Source organism: Recurvomyces mirabilis (genome assembly GCF_035927965.1).
Source record: "Recurvomyces mirabilis strain CCFEE 5264 chromosome Unknown scaffold_7, whole genome shotgun sequence".
NCBI classification, from domain to species: domain Eukaryota; kingdom Fungi; phylum Ascomycota; class Dothideomycetes; order Mycosphaerellales; family Teratosphaeriaceae; genus Recurvomyces; species Recurvomyces mirabilis.
Window position 1 is genome coordinate 598,290 of NW_027041941.1, and position 24,967 is coordinate 623,256.

The 24,967-nt window shown below is 54.0% G+C and overlaps 9 protein-coding genes across 9 annotated transcripts; 4 read left to right on the forward strand and 5 right to left on the reverse strand.

The window, feature by feature from the left end:
* Nucleotides 1-306: 306 nt before the first annotated feature.
* STE11 (ATP binding) lies at nt 307-3,237 on the reverse strand (the record flags this gene model as incomplete). Its single annotated transcript, XM_064836144.1, has 2 exons — nt 307-2,766; nt 2,824-3,237. The coding sequence occupies 2 exons, from the start codon at nt 3,235-3,237 to the stop codon at nt 307-309; spliced, it is 2,874 nt and encodes a 957-aa protein (XP_064696353.1).
* Nucleotides 3,238-5,212: 1,975 nt separating this feature from the next.
* Nucleotides 5,213-7,696, forward strand: LTS14_003441 (uncharacterized protein; the record flags this gene model as incomplete). Its single annotated transcript, XM_064836145.1, is given in 2 exon segments — nt 5,213-7,587; nt 7,603-7,696. The coding sequence occupies 2 exon segments, from the start codon at nt 5,213-5,215 to the stop codon at nt 7,694-7,696; spliced, it is 2,469 nt and encodes an 822-aa protein (XP_064696354.1).
* Nucleotides 7,697-8,301: 605 nt separating this feature from the next.
* Nucleotides 8,302-9,438, reverse strand: LTS14_003442 (uncharacterized protein; the record flags this gene model as incomplete). The annotated part of the gene is made up of 1 exon (XM_064836146.1): nt 8,302-9,438. The coding sequence occupies one exon, from the start codon at nt 9,436-9,438 to the stop codon at nt 8,302-8,304; it is 1,137 nt and encodes a 378-aa protein (XP_064696355.1).
* Nucleotides 9,439-9,947: 509 nt separating this feature from the next.
* On the reverse strand, nt 9,948-11,747 carry LTS14_003443 (uncharacterized protein; the record flags this gene model as incomplete). The annotated part of the gene is made up of 2 exons (XM_064836147.1): nt 9,948-11,220; nt 11,275-11,747. The coding sequence occupies 2 exons, from the start codon at nt 11,745-11,747 to the stop codon at nt 9,948-9,950; spliced, it is 1,746 nt and encodes a 581-aa protein (XP_064696356.1).
* Nucleotides 11,748-12,813: 1,066 nt separating this feature from the next.
* LTS14_003444 (uncharacterized protein) lies at nt 12,814-13,893 on the reverse strand (the record flags this gene model as incomplete). The annotated part of the gene is made up of 2 exons (XM_064836148.1): nt 12,814-13,482; nt 13,537-13,893. The coding sequence occupies 2 exons, from the start codon at nt 13,891-13,893 to the stop codon at nt 12,814-12,816; spliced, it is 1,026 nt and encodes a 341-aa protein (XP_064696357.1).
* Nucleotides 13,894-14,808: 915 nt separating this feature from the next.
* PHO91 (low-affinity phosphate transporter) lies at nt 14,809-17,502 on the forward strand (the record flags this gene model as incomplete). Its single annotated transcript, XM_064836149.1, has 2 exons — nt 14,809-16,179; nt 16,234-17,502. The coding sequence occupies 2 exons, from the start codon at nt 14,809-14,811 to the stop codon at nt 17,500-17,502; spliced, it is 2,640 nt and encodes an 879-aa protein (XP_064696358.1).
* A 1,108-nt stretch (nt 17,503-18,610) lies between these two features.
* LTS14_003446 (uncharacterized protein) lies at nt 18,611-20,344 on the forward strand (the record flags this gene model as incomplete). Its single annotated transcript, XM_064836150.1, has 3 exons — nt 18,611-18,683; nt 18,737-19,910; nt 19,969-20,344. The coding sequence occupies 3 exons, from the start codon at nt 18,611-18,613 to the stop codon at nt 20,342-20,344; spliced, it is 1,623 nt and encodes a 540-aa protein (XP_064696359.1).
* A 1,978-nt stretch (nt 20,345-22,322) lies between these two features.
* Nucleotides 22,323-23,049, reverse strand: YFH1 (Mitochondrial matrix iron chaperone; the record flags this gene model as incomplete). The annotated part of the gene is made up of 2 exons (XM_064836151.1): nt 22,323-22,613; nt 22,690-23,049. The coding sequence occupies 2 exons, from the start codon at nt 23,047-23,049 to the stop codon at nt 22,323-22,325; spliced, it is 651 nt and encodes a 216-aa protein (XP_064696360.1).
* A 615-nt stretch (nt 23,050-23,664) lies between these two features.
* On the forward strand, nt 23,665-24,762 carry LTS14_003448 (uncharacterized protein; the record flags this gene model as incomplete). Its single annotated transcript, XM_064836152.1, has 1 exon — nt 23,665-24,762. One exon carries the CDS (start codon nt 23,665-23,667, stop codon nt 24,760-24,762), a length of 1,098 nt encoding a protein of 365 aa, XP_064696361.1.
* Between the last annotated feature and the right edge of the window lie 205 nt (nt 24,763-24,967).

The following is a 24,967-nucleotide window of genomic DNA, read 5'->3' on the forward strand; positions in this document are numbered from 1 at the left end:
GGCCGAATACGTGATAGGGTGCTTCTCCCTTGGATTGGAAAGAGGCTGTACCAGTCCATCCTCCACCAGTGAAGGGACTTCCTCTCGGAGCTTTGTTCGATTATTACCATTACAAGTCAACTCATCCGCCCATATGCTCGCACGCATAGACAAGCATAGCCCAGCCCAGCTCAGAGATCAGAGAGTAGAGGGACCGCTCACATGGGTCTCAAAATGACATTTTCATCTCACCACGGAAATCTGCATCGCTTTGTTCCCATAGTCATCAAACTCCCCTCTGCCCCTTCCACCCACCCAATCAACATCCTACCCCTTAACAGCAACAAATCGATACTCCCCCCTCAACTCCTCCGCCGTCGGCCTCCTCTCATGATCAATCTCAAACGTGCTCCTCAAAAAAACCTTGGCGTCCTCCGACGCATGCGCCGGTAACTCCGGCCGCGCATTCTCCGGGTTTCCCTTTCCCCCAATCTTAAAAATAGCTTGCATCTGCGTGCAATTCGGATGGGGATGGGAGCCCGTGAACATTTCCACGATCAGGCAGCCCAGGGACCAGATGTCGGCTTTTTTGGTGTAGGCCGTTTGTTGCACGACTTCGGGGGCCATCCAGAAGACGGAGCCTTGGAGGCTGACTCGAGGCCCTGCGCGGCGGGAGGATAACGGGGCGGTGGGGTTGAGGAGCGTACTAGCCTCCACCCGCTTGGAAATCCCGAAATCAGAGATCTTCACGGTGCCTTTGTTGTCGACTAGGATGTTCGCGCCCTTGATGTCCCGGTGGATGATATCGCTTGCATGGAGATAACTCAATCCGTTCAGAATCTGGCGGACGAAATTCGATATCAGGCCTTCGGGGAGGGAACCGTAGTTCACTAACATCGAGGCCACGGACCCACCGGCGACATATTCGAGGAAAATGTTCAGGTGCTCGTCGTCGCTGTTGGAGCCGAGGTATTGCACGATATTCTCGTGGCGCATCTCACGCAAAAGACTGATTTCGTGCTTGAGGGCGTCGATCATTTGGTTGCGTTTGGCGTCCATTGCGTGGGCGCCACTTGCCGATGGGAGCTCGACTTGCTTGACGGCCATGAGTTCGGCGGTCACGGCGTGCAGAGCCAGGAAGACAGTGCCGAAGGAGCCTTGGCCGATCATTTCACCTTTCATGTATTTCAGGTCGTCCCAGCTGTCTTTTTGTAGGTGCTCCATTAGTTCTTCGTCGGGTTCTTCGCCATCTTCCGCGATGAATTGAGAGAGGCGGGAGTTGAGGCTGCCGCTGCCGGTTTCTGAGACGCCGACGGTATTGCCGGGACTACTGTGCGTGTCGTCGAAGTATGACTGCATGACCGTGTTGCCTTCGGGGTCGGTGATGGCGAGGTTGCTGGTGTTTGTGTCGGAGCCGCTATCTGCTCCACTGAAGGAGACATAGCTCTTCCTGTTTGGTTCGTTAGGTGACTCTTCTTCCTCCTCGACTGTGCCGATGATCGACTCGCGGTATGAGTCTGGCCTATCATTGCGGCCAAGATGTACAACGCTGAAGGGTCGTAGACCAGGAGGACGTTTCGCACCCGCTTCCTTTGCCCAGTGGTCCGCAATGCTAGGCAGTGGTGGCGCATCTTTCAGACTACTCGCCACACTGAAATTGCTCACAGTGCTAAGTCTGCTCACCGCTCGACTGAGCCTCTGACTTCTTCGCATCGACATGCGCACTGTGCGATCCATATCGTCCTTCGCCACGTCAGGGAAGTACGACTGCAGATCCTGCGTGATGAGCTCAGTCGGCGGACGAGCACCATAAAAGTCCTTGAGCTTCCGTGCCCGAGCGGAGGCCGTAGATGCTTGGCTGATGTTGCGTGATAGTGACGATATGCTTTCATCGAAGTAGTCCCTCCTCTCCGCCTGGCTAGCTGGTGACATGGGATAGCTGACAGCCGCCAACGGCTCACCCGTAAGCTGCTCGGTTTTCGACAAATTGCGTAATTTCTGTGTTGTTGGATGGACCTCGATCGCAGGCGGCTCGGGTGGATGCTGTGCAGCTATGCGTGCAGCAGTCCTGAGTTGTTCTCCTTCCGGCTCGCCCATGTGGATCTTCCGTAAGATCAGACGACCTCGCTCACTCCTTACCCTGTCGTTACACAGCTTCACGAGCTCTGCCTCGCCAAGCTTTCGACAAAACATGGGCTTGGGATCTATCCCGTCGAGGACGTAAAACGCATACGACCGGTAATGGTTCTCATTCCAGCCCTTCTTGCGCAGAGTGGCACGTATAATGTCTTCCGCAGTCCGGAAGCCGTCGATGTTTATGATCGAAGAGCTGCCGTTATCGTATATCACCTTGATCAGAGGCTTGTCGCTTGGCAGAGCTCCGACAACAGTCGAATTGAGGTTGTCCATGGATGGCGACTTGAGGTGTCCTGCAAACCGAGCAGTCTGTGGCGTCTCAAGTGGCGTGCCTCGTGAACTTCCACCTTGCCGCGAGCTAGTCGGCTGCGAGAAGTAATTGGTAGTCTGCTCCCTACGAGCGCCGTCCATGGGACTCGGTCGTGGCACTCGGTTCGAGCGGTTCTCTTGATCGATCAGGGGTGAGCTGGGTCGTGATGATGACTTTGTACCGAGGTGTGCAGTGCTGTATGGGAGGTCCGAGCCAGCGAATTGTCGAGACATGCGCTTGTCAGCACGTGATGTGTTGGTTCTCGCAGAGTGCAGAGGCCGAGGCGAGCCCGAAGACGGTGGCGTGAGCGTCGTATTGCCGTCCAGAGTCGCAAGAGAGTGCTGTGCCACATCATCAGTACTATTGCCAAGCAAGCCACTGCACTAATCACTACTCACTCGATTGACCACCCTCTTGCTCGTCCTCTTATACACAGCATGTCGGAACGCCTTTGCCTTCTCATTAATCCTCACTCGATCACCCAGCCTCTTCACACCCATCTCCTTGAGCATATCCTTATCCATCTCCATCAAATTCTCGCCGTTAATATTGTTCCTCCTGAAGAGGTCGGCATACTGCCCACAATTGATACTCCTCAACCACTCACCCACCCGCACCTCATCCCATTCCTGCACCAACTCTCGTCCTCCATCCCGATAGGACTCTGAGAACTCCGATTCTGTCGGACTCGTGAACACGCCTGTGCCGTTCACGGCGAGGGTGGCGGGACCTCGATAATGAGAGCCGCTACCAGCCATATTGTTGCCGAAGGCGGGTGTAGGATGTCCCGGTCGCGCGGCGAGGGTCGACATGATGTCGTGTGTGGGGTCCTTTCAGCTGCTGCTTTGTCTGTCCTGCCTCCTCACTGCCACCGCCTTTCACCTTGATCGCAAACAGAGAACTCCCTTTCCCTTTGCTGACTGACCTCACACATTCATCCTCTTGCTGTCTCACTTCAACTTTGCCTGGGTGGTTGCCGCGACACGCACACCACGTCCAGATAGCGAAACGCGGGTTGTAAAGTGTTTCGCAGTCGTAGAGTCGTGTCAATCGTAATCAGCCGCGTCTGGCATTCCCTGCGGAAATCGGTATGCGGCGTGCTCGTGGAGTCGTGGATCGTGGATCGTGGATGAAACACTGGTCTGGCAGCGTCGGCGGCCAGGGTCTCACGTCTACCACTTTTAGCTTTCACATGTAACGAGCTGCTCAAACTAATCAATATAGACACAAGCGAAGATGATGATATTGGGACAGCGTGGTATTACTGTATGAGCAACCATCACCACCATCACCATGCTGCTCCATGCCATAGCATTCCCTCCGTTCAACTCCCGTCTCCTCACTATCCATGTCTTGGCATCCGAGTCTCAAACCCCTTCACGTTTCAAGCTAATTCCCTCTACCAATCATATCCTTCGACGACCTCATGATCGACAAACTCCTCTGGAAACTCGCGAGGTGAAAATAGCCTTCTTTGTGTGAACCAAAGTTTTATGCCTTCGTGCTTATCTTCTACAGGTCGTCAAACGCGAAAGGTAGGGATGCGTTTGGCAGGCTGTGCGAAGTCGTGTCGGAAGACGAGGCGGTCATTCCGATTGCTCTACAGGTACAGAGAAACGCACTCGTCTCCAGAGTATTTCGTGCCTTGACATACCTACGGCTTACTGCTCCAGCCTTATGGCGCAAGCAAACGACTAGGCTACGGAAACTGCTGCGAACTATGGTAAGGTTTCAAAGCTACCTTTGTCTCTTGACCGGCAGCTGCGCCCACGTGAGCAAGACAAAGACTCGGCATCGGACACCTCGGTCAGCGGCAAGGAGAGGTCGAAAGCACAGTAGCGAAAGCTTGTGAAAGCTCGCAGAGCCGCAATGGTGTGGCATCTATCATGCACCCGGGCGTAAGTCACTTATCGCTTGCTGGCTTGGCATTGAAAGATTCTGACTGGAGGGACTTTTACATTCCAATACTGTGCGACGATGCTGATACTGTACTGTGTTGCTTGCAAACCTGACCCTGACCCTGAGGACTGTACCGGGATGGCGAGAGGTTTTACGCTTGTTGGGTTTCGGAGTGGTGAGATAGCCAGCCTGTCGGAGCTCGTCCTGATAGCGGGATGAGGTTGCTGTGATGATGCTGATTGACCGGTCTTGAAAGGCTGGTCTACAGGCATTGGAGGCTCTGCGACGACTGAATCTATAAGGATCAGCAGTACCGTCTTACTCGCCGTCTTGTACTCGTCCTCCTGGTGATTAAATCCACCACAAGCCGGAACAAATCCACCTCTTCGGTGACAGACCGTTACGCGGGACGGAGGCAACGGCCACTTTACCAATCGAAGCACTAGTCGCCCTCGCTTCCTACTGCACGGTCCCCCTACTCTACGTCACATTCACAGCCACGTTCGTCTCATCCCCAGCAGCAGGTCGTGGATGCTGTGCGATGCAGGCGGCCAACTTTCCTCCGCACCATCTCAGATGCACGACAAGCCAGTGACGACGACGACGACGCACCTGCAGCTGTTCACGCGCGCCGACCGGGCCATGCACCAAGGCTGAGGCCGCACCACGCAGACATACAACATCTGCCTCTCAGCATCTATAATAAAGAAGAGAGTTCGCCATTGCGCCAGCAGCTGCGTGGGAGCTGCAGTAGCGTTGTCGAGAAACAACAAATTACAGCGCAGCACAACGATGAGCTAAACACACCGCTCGCTCATGACAACGGCTTTAGAGACAAGAAAAGTATACTGTTCAGGACTGTACATGCCTACAGCTACAGCAATCAACATGGAGCGCTCGCCTTCACCCCCTCTTCCTCCGGACCCGACCACTATGCGACCGAAAAGCCTACGACCTGCGCCAGAAATCTTACCTCCACTGTCTTCGCCGGCTATCCAACCGCAGTATCAAGCAGTGCAACCGCCGGAGACTGCGCCGCGTGCCGAAGGAAGAAGTCGTGCTCGAGCTTCTTCTCGTGTCGCGCCCATCTTACATCAACCACAACCCGTTCGAGATGCTGTTAACAGCGCTTTCGATCAGTCGCCCGTACAGAATCAACTGGACCCGGAGCTTGTGCGGCAGGTGACTGAGCAGGTGATACGGAATCTGCAGGCGACTACTGCAACTAGTCAGGCTCCACCAACACCTTCCTTACCGCCACAAGCTACACAGTCTACCAACGTACCACTACCACCACCACCATCGCAACCATACGCGCAGCCGTCGCCGAAGACCAGTAGTGAAAGTGCTGCCGAGTCGGTACCACCAAGGCGGTTGTATACGCCTCCAACGCCAGACAAGTATGCGCAACGAGAGGACGGGGCATATGGAGGGTCGCCCTCTCCAGAACGACAACCATCAGACAAAGGAAGCAGGTATAGCAAGGAGAGTCTGCGAAGCCGTGGAAGTGTGCGAAGCAGGCAGTCGTCGAGTGCGACGCCGGCGGATAGTGCCTATGGAGTGAGAAGGAGCAACACTACAGGTCAGAGGCGACGAGGAGAAGGCACCTCGGACGAAGAGCGATCTTTCAGGAAGGACAGCACGTCAGATGCTACCAAAACTGACGACTCTCGCTCGTATAGAAGACGAAGTAGAGACTCAGACTCGGAACACCCGAACGTGTCAAGGAGCAGAGCCAGGCCACCTAGGATTCCATCCGATGTTGCGGAGATCACTACCCTCGAGAAGATCTGGCGGCCACTGTTCGAGGACGGCAACCCTACACAACGTCTTGGTGAATTGTTGCGCGGCTTGGCGCTACATCTTGTCGAGGACTACGAACCTAAGAATAGTCTGGTCGTCAGTCCGGCCAAGATGTTACGTTTCTTCAACGAAGTACGTGTCGCCGATGAGCTCTACCCATGGGACACGATCTTTGGTGGCAAGATCACGAATCAGTCGCTTTCGCTCATGTATCGGAATCTGGCCTGCCAACACCATCTCGTCCAGAGCGGACATCGTGAGGTGCCGAGTCTACCTGCTCTCACACCGCATGGATTTGAGACGTTCATGACTATATTGATACAGGCACACCCGGACAACGAATTCGAGAGGCTAGCAGCTGCTGTCATGGGTATGCCGATCTCAAATGCTGATGACAGAAAGGAGCGCTTTCCAAAGGAGCTGTCGAGGAGACTACTGCCTTTGCAGCCAAACATTCAGGCCGAGCAGAGGATTGTCGCAAGCTTGAATCATGAGCCGCTAGTGCAATTACGTGGTGCTGCCAACATGCCGCCACCGCCTCCGCAAGCATCTGCGCCACGGCAACAAACAAGCTTTCCCGAGCGCGAGAGGCAGCCGTACTCAGCCACACCATACGCCAACGCCATTGACGACGAGGATTTGGAGATGCCGCCTTCGATGCCGATAGAACGTGAAAGGAAGCCATATACCGCTAAGGAAGGAGCTGGTAAGACTTATGGCAACGAGAACGAACGTCCACGGGATAGCAGACCAGCGACGAATTACAAGGATGCGCCACCGAATGTGCGCTCTTCTCGCTCAAATACTGGGGTCCCAACCCAAAAATCTTTCAACAACATCAGCGAGCCTGTGCCAATACCCTCAAGGAGCCATCGCCCATCCCAAGGCCAAGGTCCACCACCATCAATGTTCAACAACATGAACAGTAACATCAACGGCAGCATGCCGAAAGGCCGCCGCACCCCACCACCCAAAGGCCGACGCACACCTCCACCCAAGGACCCATATGCGCGCAGTGAACCAATCGATCTAAGTCAAATCCCCGCATCTCAATACGCCTCGAACCTCCACTCCGGCGGCGCTTTCAGTACCCGCGATCCCTTCGCCAACGACAACAACAACAACAACTTCAGCGAGGATCCGTACGGTGGAAGAAAACACTACCGTCGTCGATCCGTTGATCGTGATCGTCCGGCCATGAAACCCAATAACAACAATAACAATGACGACGATAGTGCGAATGGACGCGGCTACCCGATCCCGCCTCGTCCGCCACCTAGCGCGCAGGGTTTCAATGCCGAGGCGGGATATACGTCTGCCAATGCGTTCCCGCCTGTGGGCAGTTATCCCCGGACTTCGGGGTTCGATGCGAGGAGGTCGACTTGGTATGGTGGGAATGGGAATGGGAATGTTGGTGGGGGAGGGGGGTCGAATGCGGGGGTTGGTGGGGGTAGTGATGGGTATGGGTCTTTTAGTAATGGTGGTGTTGGTGGTGGGTATGGGCAGCAGCAACAGCAACAGCAGCAGGGTCAGCAGTCGGGGATGTATGGTTCTTCGGCTCAGCATTAGGAGTGCTGTGGTGGATGGGGAGCGGTGCCTGGGGCTGTTGGTGAGGCTGGAGCAGGTGAGAATGTGGATCTTGGTGGAGGAGGAGGAGGAGGATGTGGTGAGTTGGCTCTGCCGTGGGAGGTTGAGAGGGGACGGGAGAGGAGCCGTACGCGGCGGGAGAGTCGGGCGAGGCAAGGGAGAGGTCATGAACGAGCGCTGTCTACTTTTGACACCTGATTGACCCGGGACGAGGGTTGCTCTCGTCGCCGAGGAAGCATTTTATACGAGTGCTGTGCCGGTCACAGTATCAAGAGCGATATACGGAGTCCTTATCTGAACTCAAACGCGGGAGGAACATGGATACAGTCACTTCCGAACTTGACGGCGTAGGTTTGTGGCCTGGTTTGAAGGTAGGTATGGTTTCGAGCGAGATCTGATGACTTGTTCTGTTTTTCGTTATGCTTGCGGAGATACCCACCAATCCAGATGATGGTTTTTATTTATCATGTATGGACGGCAATATATCATGAGAAACATTGTGAGCAGCTACGACTCTAGACTGCATCATGACTCTCACCTTATAGTCTCCGCCGTCTAACGAGACAGCGCTGGCATACTGGAGTGAGCTACGGACATAACAAACAGTACTCCCCAAACCCAGCCTTCTCGGCAGCCAAATCCCACGCCTCCTTCCACTCCCCCAACGGGAACGTACCCGTCACTTCCACCCCTCCTTTCTTACCGAGCGGCAGCATCCCAGTCTCCACCAGCTTCAACATGGCGAAGATATCATCCCTTTCACACATCCACTTCCCCTTCAAGGTAAGATTCCGGTGCATGATCACGCGGTGAGGGACAGGAATATCCTCATGATACCCACCCATCAGACTCACACGACCCCCGTGTCGAAGCGAAAGGATGCACGTCTTGATATGCGTGCTCTTGGCCGCTTCAGGCGGGCCGATGTCGAAGAAGATGTCTATCTCGCCGTACTGCTGCAGGGCAGCGAGGTCCGTGGCTGGGTCGTTGGTGAGAGGCACTGTATATAGTCGCTCGGTGTACGGCGCCCTTTCCTTTAATTTCGCGAGTGAAGCGGTGTTGCGGCCGAGAGCTAGGACTCGTGCGCCCATGGCTAGTGCACAGAGGACTGCGGCGCCGCCGAAGGGCCCAGTAGCTGGTGCTACGACGACCGTCTCACCGGCTTCGAGACGGATGCCCCGGAGGCCGCCGTAGGGGACCAGGATGGCGGCGAGGTAGGCTAGGTCGTGGGTTGTGTAGCCTAGACCTCCCTCTTTAGGACTACCGAGCAGGGTCCTCTCGTTCAAGGGGATGAGGTTCTCGATCGGTGCACGGCAGTATTCGGCGTATGTCCAGTCGCGGTAGACGTCTCGCATCAGTTTTGCGGAACCAGGGGTTCCTCCTTCGACTATTGCTGCTAGGAAGATATCTGTTGGTTCGTCGCGGGAGCGGACGATGCAGTCGATGAAGACTAGGTCGTTGAGTTGCAGCCTTGTGGCGTCCGAGGGGAGGGAGACGATGCGACCAATGGCTGATGAGCCTGGGATCAGAGGGGTGGGGAAGGGGTATTTGCGGTCGCCGTTGTAGATGTGGCGGGTGTAGCTTATGATGTTTGCGACGAGGACGCGGACGATGGCGGTGCCTGGTGTTACTTGAGGGACTGGAACTGTCTGAACAATAGGAGGCTCTGAGGTCGAGTTCAGGATCAGGGCTTGCATCGAATCGGGAAGTGCGGTGGTAGACATGTTGGAATGCCTCGATTGTCTTGGGTCCATGTGGCAAGGCGTGCTTTGAAGCGGATGTGAGGATGACGGCGAGCACCACGATACTTATGTTCTTCCAACGACATCTCTACTTTCGCACGTAGCATCCAGTCAATCGCAGTGACGACCGATTTAAGTATAGTAGATATCACAGTAACGGGCCATATTGTCATTGATGCTCGGCGTTAAGACGGGTTTTAGCTGGTCCCGGTGGAATAGTTGGTCCCGGAGTGATGCAACGCTATGTTCAGCATGAGGAGATCGCACGAGCTAAGTTGTAAGCAGTCCTTCGGATCCTGATCATAGCAGTGTATCAGACATGCATGGTCGCCTGTTTAGGTCTGTTCCAGGTCATCTCGTCTTTCCTTTACAGGCGATCCGTCATGGCAATCTCTGGCGGGGAGTGGTGTGCAACCTTCAGGTTGAACGAAAGACAGCATTGTTGTGATGATACATCGGGTATGAAGCTGCTCTACAACAGCTTCCTCCGCCTACAATGTCTGCCTCCCTCTTGTCTCAATAGGTAAAGCCAACATGGCCAAAAACGCAGCAAAGAATAGCGCACCACTAGCATAGATAGGCGACTTCGGATCCGCCGACCCGGCATTGACAGCAACAATCGGAGCGCAAAGTCCTGCCAACCTGTTCAGAAAGCTTGCAATCCCGGATCCAGTTCCTCTGTTTGGTGCTGGAAAGACCTCCGGAGTATATGCGAAAAGCACGCCGTATGCAACGTTCTGGAAAAGTGCTTCCAGACTGGAGAAAGCGAGCTGGAAGTTTGAATCGGAGGAAAGGGTGAATACGAACAGGAAGACGCCGGTTATGACCGTGCTGATGGCCATTGTGCCTTTGCGACCGATGTACTTGATGTTGACAGTATAGCATGCAGTGATACTGCCAGGAACACCGACGACAGATGTGATGGCGTAGTTGCGGTATGTCGTGTTGGTTGATGTTTCGGCGCCACCAAGGTATTGTGGTAAGAAGGCGTTGAACAGTGGATATCCCATCCCGATAGTCGCCCAGATGAACCACAGGAGTGCTGTCGATAGACCAAGACGCCAGCCAGAGAACAATGGTGCAATACGCTGTGTTGAGAACTTTGACAAGCTGCGCTTGAGGATCTCCGCGACACCGAGCTTCTCCTTTGACGCAGTATCCGAATGACCACCGATCTGATCGAGTATGTCTTCTGTGAGCCAAATCTGACTCTTGTTGTGGTACGCGATACCGTGCACAACCGCAACAGCCTCAGCTTGTCGTCCACGAGAAAGCAGGAATTTCGGCGACTCGAAGAGATGGAAGAGGAAGAAGCGGCAGATGAACATCAGCATCGTGATCGAGCCCATAGTCAGGATGAAGTATCTCCAGCCCCAGTTGTTGCTTTTGGAGCAGCATGGCTGGACTTCATTGGTCAAAACGCACGAGTCGAGGTCGGAAGCGCATCCATATTGTGGTATAAGACCCCATGCTACCATAGAGGCAATGAGGGTTCCAACAGGCCAAAAGACGGACAATAAGGTGAGCAGGTTGCCGTTCGAGAAAGGAAGGAACTCCAATAGCAGAGCGCCGTCGACAGGTAGGTTACCACCGATGCCAAGACCAAGGCATGCATATAGTGCGCATACGGCAGTCCAGTTTGGTGCACCTGCAGCGGCGAGTCCAAACATACCAGCTATCAGCAGTGTGCAGTTGAATGCAAGACGTCGACCAATAATGTCGGAGGCAATGCCCCAGAACGAGGCGCCTATGCAAAGACCAATACTATCATCACACGTAAGCCGACGGTACACAACAACCAATTCTAAGAGTACTCACAACAATGCCATAGTCGTATACTTCACATTATTCGAGTCGACACCAAACTCAGCCGTAATCGAAGGCAGCGTAATGGCAACAGATTGCAGCCAGAGGTTATCAGCCATCCAACCAAAGCCGCAGAGCACAAAAAGCTGCCATTGATATCGACCCATTCCGATATCCTGGATAGCTTTGTTGATGACCTGGGACTTGCGATCGTAGGCCGAATCGTGACCTTCCGCCGCCAGATCAGCCTCAATCTCCTTGCGAAGACTGTCGATGGTGAAAGCCGGTGATGAGCTCGGTAGGCTGTGTCCCGAGCTGCTTTCGGCCTTGGCGTCGTCGACGATTTCATGCTCGACAGATTTGCGTGAGTGCTCGGAGCTTGAGGTGGAATGTCGCCGTGCTTCGGCCATGGGGATCAGTACGCCCGGGAATTCGGAAGCGGCATGGTTCGCCAGCGGATTCATAGATTTGAACATGCTGGACATGGTTGCTGTTACCTTGGGCACGTGTAAGGCTACCGCAGGTGTGCTGTGTACTGATGCAAGTGGGGTGTCCGGTTAAGTCGTTCCTTCCAGGGTGGACGGTACAGAAGACTACAGTGATTACCTCAGATGCTGCTTTGGGCGGTCCAGTGACTTGGCGCTGTGGACGATCCAGAAATATGTCGAAAATGTCGATGGTTGATCGAAGTTGCTGTGGGATGGTTGTCGACGCTTTAAGAACGCTAACGGACGCTGGAGACAGCTGTGGTGTGCCGCGATTTCTCGTTTTCGTCTGTATCTACCATGTAGTTGTTGCCGGTCGATCGTATTGCTTGCCTCTTGTGCAGGGCTAAAGACAGCTTAAGTGAGGTGCTGGGACATTCGAGGGATTGTGGTGTACGGTCAAGGGGGTTGGGGGGCGAAGTGTAAGTACAGAGAAGGATCTCACGCTCGGCGGAGGCGGCCATCTTAAGAGACCGCACTTCCCAGTCTTGGCGTACGTTGACGAACGACGGCGAGGACAACGTCCGTCGCATCCTACAGGAAAAGAACCAGTAGCACGCGACCCAACACAAAGCGGCACAGTGGCGAAGGATTTTGCTACGCAGTGGATCCCAAGAGAAATTTATGTCATGCCAAGCTAGAATCTGCAAACTCCTTGAGAAGTCCTTTGGATGAAGAACTGGCCTTTGTAGTTGTTATCTTTGGCGTTTGACGAGGAGGCGATATGGCGTGAATCAGCGGAAAGTGGAGATCGTGGTTGCGCGATAAGCACTTCACCTTGGTCTTGCTTTTGCTTGTAAATGTCATGACTGATGAGGTTTAGAAGAAGGCCGACTCGTGGTGTCGGTAGGAACGGATGTGGCGGAAATCTGTGAACGGTCCGTGGCTTGACATCGCACTTATCCTCTTTCGTCCTTACGCACTATGCCGAGCGTGCCGAATTAGAGCTTTCTCTGTTCACTTGTGACTTTCGGCAGAGCTCTAACTCCGCCATGGCATGCGGTGTGTATGTCTGCATCCGATCCTGAAGAGAGCAGGGTGACAATCACCTCGGTCTGATCAAAAATCAGATCGTGATGCGAAGTCCTTCAGCACCAACCCGCTTCGCCTCCTCGTTCAAGGCTTGCACTTCAGCATCCACCAACGGAATTCCCTCCCCTCGCCTTCTCTCCTCAGTAATCTGCTCAATCTCGCCAGGAAAATATACTTTCTCCACCCCCGCCATCCTCTCGCACCCCGCAACCCGCTGATACAGATAATCCATCCTCTCCTTGAATTCCTCCAACCCCATGAACAGATCCGGCTTGATCGCCACGAGGAAATGCCCCACATCTGCAGGCTTACTAGGATCGTAAGGATTAGTGACGTGACCGGCGAAAGCTGAGCCGGAGAGGACGCCAGAGAAGACGTCCATCATTATGCTCAGAGCGCTACCTTTTGGTCCACCCATGGGTAACATTACACCCTCTAGCGCCGCAGCAGGATCATCTGTTCTGTTGCCTTCGGTATCGAGAGCCCAATCGAGTGGAATCTTCTCCCCTCGTCGCTTGGCTTTGTAGATTTTGCCTCGTGCGGCTACACTAGGCGCCATGTCAAGGATGAAAGATTTCGCGTTCCCAGCTGGTGCGCCGCACGCGATAGGACTGACACCCATGAGTTTCTCCTTGCCGCCCCAGACTGGTAAGGCGGGAGAGCTGTTGGTGAAGACGAGACTCATCATTCCCTCGTCGATAGCCTGTTGGACGATCCAGGCTGACATCCCGAAATGATTACTATGCTTCACACTCACCATACCTATGCCATACGTCTTTGCCATCTCGCAAGCAGACTTCATTCCCATATGTGCCGCCACAAAACCGAATGCATTGTGGGCGTCTACTTGAGCAACCACGGGCGTAATTTGCGCCAGCTCGGGTTGAGCTTTGGCATCTAGGACTCCTTGGCGGATCTGAGCCATATAGGATGGTATGCGGTTGATGCCGTGGGTATCGATGCCGCGAAGGTCGGCGGCTACGAGGCATTTGGCTACTATGGTGGCGTTCTCAGGTGGTACCCCGTTGGCTGTTAGGACTCCTTCGGCGTAGGCTTGGGCGACGGAGGGCGAGATGTGGTGGTATGTCGTCTCTTGTTCTTGATCGTTTGCCATGATAAGACCTGGACCGGTACTTTCGTCAAGCTAAAGGTGATGATCGATCGAACTGTAAGTCACTGTGACTCTAGACCACGAGGGCAGAGTGCGGTGGTTAAGTTGAATACTTACAGTTCTGATCGACTCACGGGATAGCTGTTGGTCTTAAGTGATATGCTGAGCCAACCGAGCATAACCCTCATATAGCCCGAATGACTTACTTGGAGCTCGCAAAGGCGATATCGGAGGCGTGCTGTAGCCATCTGTGCCAGGTGAGAGATGAGTCGCACATACAACGTGGCCCCACTCATGCGTCTGCAGTCTACCGCCGACATCAACGTGCTTGACCCGTCTCGGTGTCAATTACCCAAGTCATCGGTAGATTACTCAGCCGTGGTGTACATGCTATGTAGCAATAGATGAGATAGCTCATCCCAATAGCAGGACCCGAGGAGGTGGTTGTGCAGAAACCTTGCTTGCGCACTAGTCAGGCTGACGGACAGTAGCGCTATTTATGCATTTCGCCAATCGGACCTGTCACCGGCGCACCCTCCCTCTGATGTTTCGTCGTCGTGATGTTGTGGCAGCAGCGGCAAGCGAAAAAGCAGTGTGTATTTCTACGGTCTCGCACGATTCTGCGCAGCGGGCCGACTGTTCAGAGCTAGCAGATGTATAGCTGTCCCCATAGCAGGACCACGCACTCTTCAAGGTCCACTGTAAGGCGGCACGCTGGCGCATCCGACCAAAGCATGGCACAGCGGCAATCGTAGGCGACAGAGTCGACCAGACCACATCATTGACATCGAGCTTGAGCCTCTTCCACCGGCGGCACTCGACGGACATATCGGAACAGCGACAGCGAGGGAGCTCAGGGCAGCACCCGTCAGCGACCTTCGACGACGAGGAAAGCTCCTCGATCTCCTCGAAGCCGAGATGAAGTTCTCCCACAGCATCCAGTTCAATGCTGTGCCGGATTGGTCGTCGCACTACATCTCCTACTCCAATCTCAAAAAGCTCATCTACCAGCTTGAGAAGCAGATTAATCAGGCGAACGGAGGTGGTGGCAGCAAGCAGGATGATGCTGAGTCTTCACCCTTACTAACACAGTCTGGAGCCTGGGATGATCCGGACAAGACCTTCTCCCGGAAGCTGGATGATGAGTTGGAAAAGGTGTGCAGTTTCTACCAGCTGAAGGAGCTAGAGATCTTTGGCGAGGTCGATGCTCTGTTGAGAGATCTGGAGGAGTTCCAGCAGGAGCATGAAGCTGGTGAGCAGGAGGGTGAGGGGTATGGTGTGCGAAGACAAAGTGTATGGGCGAGAGCGAGGCAGCAGAGCATCTTCAAGAGTTTCACGCAGCCTAAGCGAAGGAGGTCGAGCACACTGAACACAGGCAGGACTGCAGATAGTCGTACCGCTGAGACTAGGGCACCTGATGAGGACGAAAGTGAGGAAGAAGACGACGCGAACGAGGGCACTGCATTGACGAAAAGCACCACATCAGATGGACGACCAGGCACGAGCGGCAAGGGTAGAGACAGGCGAGCAAGCGTAGCGGAGCACATGAGCTCAAATGACATGAACTCGTCAGCTGAGATCCGACGCCGACCCTCAACAGCATTCAACGACTTTGGTGACGATGCACTCCAAGCTCTTTACGACGAAGGCATAACGTTGAAGAAACGCTTGGTAAATCTATACGTCAACGTCAACGAACTCCGCTCCTTCGTCCAGCTGAACGAGAAAGGCTTCACCAAAGTCCTTAAAAAATACGACAAGGTACTCGATCGAGATCTAAAGAAGAAATGGGTGAACGACAACGTGAAAACTGCAGCGCCATTCCAGTCAAATGCCTCAGAAGCGCTAGCAGACCATGTCGCAAAACTGGAAGACGGCTACGCAAGCATAGTCACCCACGGCGATGTCGAAGCGGCACGCCGCGAACTCCGCCTTCATCTCCGCGAACACGTAGTCTGGGAGCGCAACACAGTCTGGCGAGAAATGATCGGGATCGAACGTAAAGCTCAAGCAGCGAATCTTGGGATTCGGAATACTATGCTTGGGCAGGAGACGGATCCCAAGAAGGCGAGACTGCAGGGTGATGATGAAGGTGGGGCTACGAAGGAGGTCCAGACGCCTGTTGGGAGGTACACATGTCCTACTTTCTTGCTCAGCAGTACTTTTTGGGTGCTTGTGGCTTGCTGTGCTATTTTCGCTGTGCTGTTGGGTGTGAGATTTATGGAGAAGCCGGAGCAGCAGAATTGTCTTGCTCTGATCATTTTCGTCAGTTTGTTGTGGGCTACAGAGGTGAGTTTAGCATGTTAGCCTATTTGGCCGAAAACAAATACTAATGACTCACAGGCCATACCACTGTTCGTCACTTCGCTACTCGTGCCCTTTCTGGTCGTGGTGCTACAAGTTGTTCGACAAGACGAGAAGCCTCACGCACGCCTGTCAAGCAAAGCCGCTGCATCCTACGTCTTCGCCTCGATGTGGACGCCCGTCATCATGCTCCTGCTCGGCGGCTTCACGATCGCTGCGGCTTTGAGCAAATACAACATTGCCAAGATGATGGCTACATTCGTCCTCAGCAAAGCAGGCACAAAGCCCCGGACTGTCTTACTGGCGAGTATGGGCATTGCGACGTTCTCCAGTATGTGGATCAGTAATGTCGCTGCTCCTGTGCTTTGCTACAGCATCGTACAACCCATCCTCCGAAACCTACCGTCTGACTCGGACATGAGCAAAGCTTTACTTCTGGGTATTGCTCTAGCCAGCAACATGGGTGGCGCAGCTTCGCCCATCGCCTCGCCGCAAAATCTGATCGCACTACAGAACATGGAACCCCAACCCGGCTGGCTAATCTGGTTCTTCATCGCCCTCCCTGTCTGCATTATCTCCATCCTCCTCATCTGGCTCCTGCTTCTTGTCACTTTCCGACCAGGACGGAACACGACAATCGTGCCCATCAGACCAATGAAAGACAAATTCACCGGGATCCAATGGTTCATCTCCATCGTTACCCTAGCTACCATCATCCTCTGGTGCCTTTCTCACCAACTCGAGGGTGTGTTCGGCGATATGGGTGTGATAGCCATCATTCCCATCGCCCTCTTCTTCGGAACCGGAATCTTGACGAAAGAAGATTTCAATAATTTCTTATGGACTATTATCATCCTCGCCGCTGGCGGTCTGGCTCTGGGCAAGGCGGTGAATTCTTCCGGCCTCCTAACCACAATCGCCATAAGCATTACCCAAAAAGTGGACGGACTTAGTCTCTACGCCGTGACCTGCGTCTTCGCCGCCCTGATCGCCGTTGTTGCAACATTCATCTCCCACACCGTCGCCGCACTCATCATCCTCCCGCTTGTCAAGGAGGTGGGACTGGGTATGGCTGACCCGCACCCAAATCTGCTCGTTATGGCTTCGGTGCTTATGGCTAGTGCGGCCATGGGACTTCCTACCAGTGGGTTTCCGAACATGACGGCTATTATGATGGAGGACCCGCAGACGGGACAACGGTATTTGCAGGTAAGGCACTTCTTGACTAGGGGCGTGCCTGCGAGTTTGATGGCTTATGTGGTTATTATTACGGTGGGTTATGGGTGTATGGTTGCCGTGGGCTTTTGAGTCAGGGCACTTCACGCGATTTGGTTTGTCGACCTTCGAGCGACTCATGGTGGGTGTGAGCGATATCGGCGATGTGTTGTATTTCATATAGAGGACATGGATCTTTGAGGCGTTCCTGCCTCACCTCCCGAATTCTCGCATTCATTCTCTAGTCTCTTGCCGTTGCTGTACCGCAAGCCTTCGACTTCAAGAATGCAAACCTTTACCATTTCTTCCATCGAACCAGTGGATGGGAAGCATGCACTCTGCCACCACGACGAGAACATAAACGGAGCCAGCAGTATGAGTATTCTTGACCTCGAGACGCGCTTCTCGTATCTGCAGGCCAAGTGCTTGGGAGGCGGCACAGAAGACTTTCGCGCGGGTGTCAAGCCGTCAATCCCCGACCCGTGGACGAGCTTGTGTCGACCAGCTACGTGCATTGAGGACGTCGGCCTTTGGAATCCACAGCATGCTTCCTTGACTTGCGCTGATACCAACTCAGACGAAGCTACAGGCTTAGATACGAGCACGAGGCGCCAGATGGCCACTCCGGTATACGAGTTTCATTGACCTTCTCGACTTGTGCAATTGGCCACCATCCGATATCAGGACCCAACCCCACGAGACTCATTAGGCCTTCGAAGCTTCCACTCCATATCCATGAGCCTCGAAGCGGAGATGGTCCACATCGAAACGGGCCAAGACGATATGTCCTTCTCGTCACCATCGACCCGAAGTCCCGCCATCGAGCTCAAATGCCGCCAAACGAGACTACACTCCTTGGCCTCACTTGGCAGATATCACAAACGCGACCTGGAGACCCCGCGGGACGTGCTACAGTCCTCCTGCAGCCTCCAAGGGCACAGTCTTCCGATGCACGCCAAAACTGTTTGCCAATGCGCCCCAGACGCGGGGACGTCCAGATTCTGGTGTTGATGGAGCACTCCAGCCCGTATCTTTCCGTTCGTGGATGTTGGTGATGTCCAAGGCTGTGGTATAAGAGATCAAGAGATCCTCGTACCGGTTTGCAGGTAGGCTATTCATCTGGTATCTCCTTGTCTGCAGCTTGGTCATTGGCAAGCATCTCAAGCCTCTTCTCTGCTCCTTATCTTACCATCCGGCCAAGATGTTCTTCCGCAAGAAGGACCCAGAGGCACCGCCAGAGATCCTGAACTGGCGACTATGGTTCGGCGTGTTCGGTAAGACAGTCCCTGCTACACTCTTCACGATGCCAGAAACTGACACTCGCCAGTCTTCGGCCTCATGGGCGCCGCCCGCGGTCTCGATGAGGGCTTGACAGGCACGACCGCCACCCTTAGCAGCTTCCGACACCTGACGGGTCTCGACAACAAAGCTCTCAGCGCAGCCGACAAAGCCGACCTCCTCTCCAACATCACCTCAATGGTACAAATGGGTTCTATCCTCGGCGCCCTAGTAGCCTTCTACCTCACGGACAAGATCGGTCGACTCTGGGCAACACGCGAGCTGTGCGTGGTCTGGGTTGCTGGTATCGCTATCTACCTCAGTGCTGCTTCAACTGGGAGCCTGGGTATGATCTATGCTGGACGATTCATTGCTGGTGTTGGTATTGGCCAGACGACTGTTGTTGCCCCGACTTATCTGGCCGAAGTGGCTCCTCGATTCGTTAGAGGTCTCTGCGTGTGCATGTTCTCTGGCTCCGTCTACCTTGGCATCATGCTTGGCTACTTCAGTAGCTGGGGCTCCTCGCTACACATCAGCGGGACAACACAGATGCAGTGGGTCGTACCGAATCTGTTGCACATCTACTTCGCGGTCATCATCGCCGCACTCTCATTCTTCGCGATCGAGAGTCCTCGCTGGCTGGTCAAGGTTGGCAAACATGAAAAAGCTGCTACCAACCTCTCGAAGCTTCGCAACTTGCCGACCGACCATTGGTATGTGCAAGCTGAACTCTTGGACATCAACGACCAGCTCAGCCGCGAACGAGAGGCGACGATGGGCACGAAATGGTTCGGCACAATCAGAGAGCTAGTCATGCTACCCGCCAATCGCTACAGACTCATGCTCTCCGTCGCATCACAAGTCCTAGGCCAATGGTCTGGAGCGAACAGCATCACGATCTACGCGCCCGAGTACTTCGCCATGATGGGCACGACTGGGTCGAACGAGAAGCTTTTCGCGACCGCCATCTTCGGTGTCGTCAAATTCGTGTCGTCCATGCTGTGCGCATTCTTCCTGATCGACTACCTGGGCCGCAAGAGGAGTTTGATGACCGGTATCACTTTGCAATTCCTCGCTATGCTCTACATGGCCATCTTCCTTCTGATGGACACCAGTATCGAAGAGGAAGGCGCAATTGTTGCTGGTAGCGTTAAGCGAGCAGCTATTGGTGCGATCGTCATGATCTACGTGTCGGGCTTCGGTTGGGCTTGGGGATGGAACAGGTTTGTCTGCGCAACTCACACAACATTCATGTATATCAAGCTAACAACATATCCACAGCATCCAATACCTCATCAACTCCGAAATCTACCCTCTACGCCTCCGCGCCATCGGCGGCAGCTTCGCCATGACATTCCACTTCGTGAACCAATACGGCAACAGCAAAGCCGTGCCCGAAATGTTTCTTACCTTGACGACCGGCGGCACCATGATGTTCTTCTCCGTCGTCACGCTGCTGGGTCTGGCATGGGCCTGGTTCTTCTTGCCTGAGTTGAGCGGGAAGAGTTTGGAGGCGACTGATGCGGTGTTTGACTTGCCTTGGTATATTATTGGAAGGAAGGGCAAAGACTTGACGGCGGGTGTTGGAGGGGTTGTAGAGGCTGTTGGGAAGAAGGGTGGGGTGGAGAGTGTCGAGACTGTTGAGAGGAGGGTGTAAGAACATGAATGATGTATATGAAGCTCACTAATGAGAAATGTAGCGATAGAACCGTCCGATTATTGGGTCACCATGTACTATGGAACCCTTACAAGAGTAGAAAGCCTCTCGATCTGTTTACATTTGTCTCCCAAGGATGCTGATTGCTGACCAAGAGGTCGTAGCGATGATACAAGGCCATGGAGCAAGTGTATTGTTCCATGCCCTACGCTGATGGGGACACCACGTCTGTCTGTGCATCATCCTGTTTCCCTCATCATTTGAAGACATACATGTACCCATCAGGATCCACTCAGCACATTCCTCCAGCCATTATGGTCGGCGCCGTGGGTACATCCACGAAATTATGGCTACGAGCAGACACAGCAAAGACAGTGCATTGGCGAGGAAGGCGTTGAATGTCTGCAGCTGGTTGAATAGTTGGTCGTTTCCGCTGGATGTTGTTGGCGTGCAAGAAGCTAGACTCGATGCAGTCGTCGTGGTCACAAACTGGGTCGACCACGAAGTAGCGCAAGAGATAGAAGAGGCGGCGAGAGTACCAGCATGGGTATTCTCACTGCAAACAGTGCAGCTGGTCGTAGAGATGGCGAATAGGTGACATGCGAGCGCCTTTGGTGTGAGTGTCAGCCAGTCGAACTACCGGAAGCGTTTAGCGTCCGACGCTGTCTCCGAGATCTGCCGGGAGCAACCTACAACCAAGATCCCTCGTTTGATCATTCTCGACTGGTGAGTTATGGTTTCTGTTTGGAAAGTGATAGAGGTCTAAGACTGCCCGACAGCATTGTTCAAGGAAGATGGAGGGTTGACTTGTGAAGAGTAGTGACGCCCTGTTCTGTTAGCACTCTGACAACCGTGTCTGGCCATCGCCACTTTGCCACTCGCAGCAGCGTAAACGGTGCGGTATGGCTGTTCCTTGGACATTCCTCACAGTACTCGACGGCACGACTCGGTATATTGAGTCATGCTAAACCCCGCCGCCAGATCTCTCGGACCCGAGCGCAGAGTGGCGAGACCGATGATTGGTCGAGTGTTGTTCACGGCAAGACACATGAACCAGAAAACTCCTGACGGCTCGACCACAAGCTGTATATTCACTTCCACGATTGTGCAAGATGGCAGATAACATCTACGACGAGATTGAAATCGAAGACATGACCTACGACTCCACCCTACAACTTTACCACTACCCATGTCCTTGTGGCGACCGCTTCGAGATTTCTCTCCATGACTTGCGGGACGGCGAGACGGACATTGGAGTCTGTCCGAGTTGTAGTCTGCAGATCCGGGTGATCTATGAGGTCGATAATCTGCCTAAGCCGGAGCTGGAGGAGAAGGAGATGAAGGTGGAGGCGCCGCAGCAGGTTGTTGCTGCTGGGGCTTGAGGAGGACCAGGGAATGGGAGAGGATTACATGAACCATGTGCGACGATTGTATTCAATACATCGCATGCGCATTAAGTGCAAGACCCTGCGATTAAGTGCGCCTCAGCCGGAAAGCAGAGTCGAGGTCTACGACATCGCCACACGCACACTCGAGAGTTTCCCTGGAAACGGACGAACGAATGACAACGCCGTGGCAACGCTTCACGCCCGACGTCAACGTTGAGGAGCAGCAGCGCAAGAATGCTGGGAAGAAGAAGAGTGAGCACGGATCAGTATCGTTCAGGCCGAGCTTCAGGTTGTCGCCAAGACAGAGGAGAACAGCGGTCGGAATGTACAGTTCATGTCTAGACGTAGCAGGAGCTGGACGGCTAGCGACTGTTGAGATGATGGACGATGGGTGGATGATGGCTTGTGTGCCAGCATGGAGATCGGGGGGGTGAATGTAACATCAAAGTAACTTGCTCCATGAGAGGTTAGTTGTCGGCACATTGGCGATTCTCGGAGCCGCACCAGCTCGCACATCTCGTAGCCAGTGTCTACGAATCTTTCCTCATATACTCTCGAACTTGACTTCATATGCTCACACTATATCCTCCTCACTCCACCGGATCAGTAGACACCTTCTTAACCGCCTCCGCCTCAGGATCAATATCAATACTAACCCCGACCTCCTTCCTCAACAACTCAGTCAAACTCGTGCCATCCCGAACATACACCCAATCCCCAATCCCACCATCAGCCTTCTCATGCATACTCTCCCCCGAAATCACCCAGTCGAATCTCTTCGGGCCGGAGATGGGCGATGAGAGCCAGATTTGTTTGTTGGGTGGTTGTTTGTTGATTATGTAGGTCCCTGCTGGTGGGAGAGTGATGGAGAGGACGCCTGCCTGTGGATGCGAGAGGTGTATGGTTAGTGTTGTGCTTCGCCGTGAGTTTAGCTTGGTGTGATTGGGTTTTGCTTACGGCATATTCCACCTCGACATCATTCCTCTCCTCTTGCAATTCCTCTGCCCGCTCGTGCAGGATGTTCATATACCGATCCGCATGCTCATGATACTCGTCCTCGTTCACCGCGGCAGGTAGTACTTCATTCTGGGGGCTCTGCTCGTCGTTGTCGGGTGCTTTAGGTTCGTGGGTGTCTGGCATCAAACCTGCGGTCCATCGCTGTGATGTTGACAGTGATCTGACAGCTGCGGTATGTGAGATTGATGGAGATAAGAGGCGGTGTGTTGCTGGTAAGACTGAGGCGGTACGTCGTGTGAGCTGTTGCGATGCTGCTCGGGCAGTCTGGCGGAGGAGTCGGGATGTCATGGGTGCAGACATGATGGAGAGGGTGTTGCTTATCAATCAGTTGGGCTGGACGTTCCAACACCGATCGCTTGATGGTATGGACAATGGTCCTCTTCGATCGACGATATGGTTATGGTTCAGGAACACAAGTCAGCAAGCTCAAGCATCAGCTTGGACCACGATCGACTTCTGGTTTAGGAAGTTGTGGGGAAAAGCTCGTCACCAGTGTCACGTGGCTGTTGTTGCATCCAACTCGTAAGCCTGCTGGAGCTCAAGACCAACTTCCCACAGTTGCATCTGGCTCAAGCTGCGCGAACCCGTCATCCAGGGTCTACAGTCCCGCACACACGAAGGTCATGCCAGGAATCTTTGCCTTTACTTGTACCAAATCACGTCCAATGCTCTCCTCGAAACCCACCACGAGGCAGACGGCCCGTCATTATGCTGAAAGGGCAGGCACGGGACGGAGCTTCAAGGTGCGTCATCTTAGCTTGATGCTTGATTTACTTGGTAGTGAGCTCTAGGTGGGTAAGGCTGTTTTTCATATACATATTCTCTCGTCTATCTTTACTCTACCGACTGTGCTATCAACACCTTCCTTCCCCCAAGCTACATATTCCCACTTCACTCCGCACCAAATCACCAAACATGTCTTCCCTCATCAACGCCATCCTCCCTGCCTCCATGCAGACGAAGAAAGAAGGAGGCAGCAGCGCCTCCCATCCCCTCGCCAAACCAGCAGAAGAGCATACGCCTGCTCATCACCACAGCTCTAGCAGTGGCGAGTATGATCCCAATCAAAGGCCATCCGACATGTCGACCCAGCAGGGTCTCGCTTCGGGCGGCAAGCGAGAGGCAATGGGGAATGAGATTGGAGCTGGATCTCACGGCACGCATGGTAGCACGCACACACACAGCACTCACGGCAATGATCAGCCCTTGACGAATGAAGGTGTCAGTGCTCTTGCTGGAGCTGGTGTAGGTGCCGGTGTCGTTGGCTCAGGTCTGAGGGAGCATGAGCATGAGCACGAGCGCGAGCGAGGAATCGAGGGAACTTCAGGTCACCATCACGGTCATCATGGCGGCCATCATGCGCAAGGAGGAAGTGGACTCGAGACCAGAGATGGTTACGCCGCCGCCCGACAAGCTGGTGCCTTGCCTGATCGCCAAGATATCCGCAATATCGATCGAAAGGGAGCATCTGAGAGGGCAGACCTTGCTGGTGCAGCTGGAGGTACTGGGCTTGTAGGCGCGGCTGCTGGATCGCATGGTCATCATCACCAAGGACAGGATCATGGTCTGACGGCTGGTACTGACGACCCGGTGGCTATGCGTGGACAAGCTCCTGTTACTGAGCCAATTCACGATACTCGTGGTCCGAGCAGTGGTCAGAACACAGAGTATGGCTCTTCACGGCTCGGAAGGGACGCAGCTCTTGGCGGTGCAGCTCTGGGTGGTGCATCTGGTCTCGGACATCATCAGGGGGGTGAGTATGGCTCAGCACGTGACGCTGGCCTCAGTGGCGCAAGTGGTCTAGGGCAGAACCAAGGTGCAGGTTACGGGTCGTCGATGACGGGCCAAGAAGCAGGACTCGGTGGTGTATCTGGCTTTGGGCAGGGTGAGAGAAGTCTTAACCAGTCGGGCGTGGGTAGTGGTGTGCGACAGGAGGGTTTGATCCACGGCCATCACACGACGATAACAGGTGAAGCTTTGGACCCGCATATTGGTGGCGAGAAAAGGTTGTGAAGGCTCAATTAGTTTTGTGTTACGTAGCGATCAATACGAAGTGATGAGGACGATTCAGGACATCCCTTGCATTGCATTAGCAGGCAGCCAAGCTCGGCCGCCTGTCGACGTAGCACAGAACCACTTCTCGCACATCATGAATTCATGATTCCCAAATATAAAAGTTTGACGAGCCTACCAAGTCCCTCAACTATCCTACAGGATT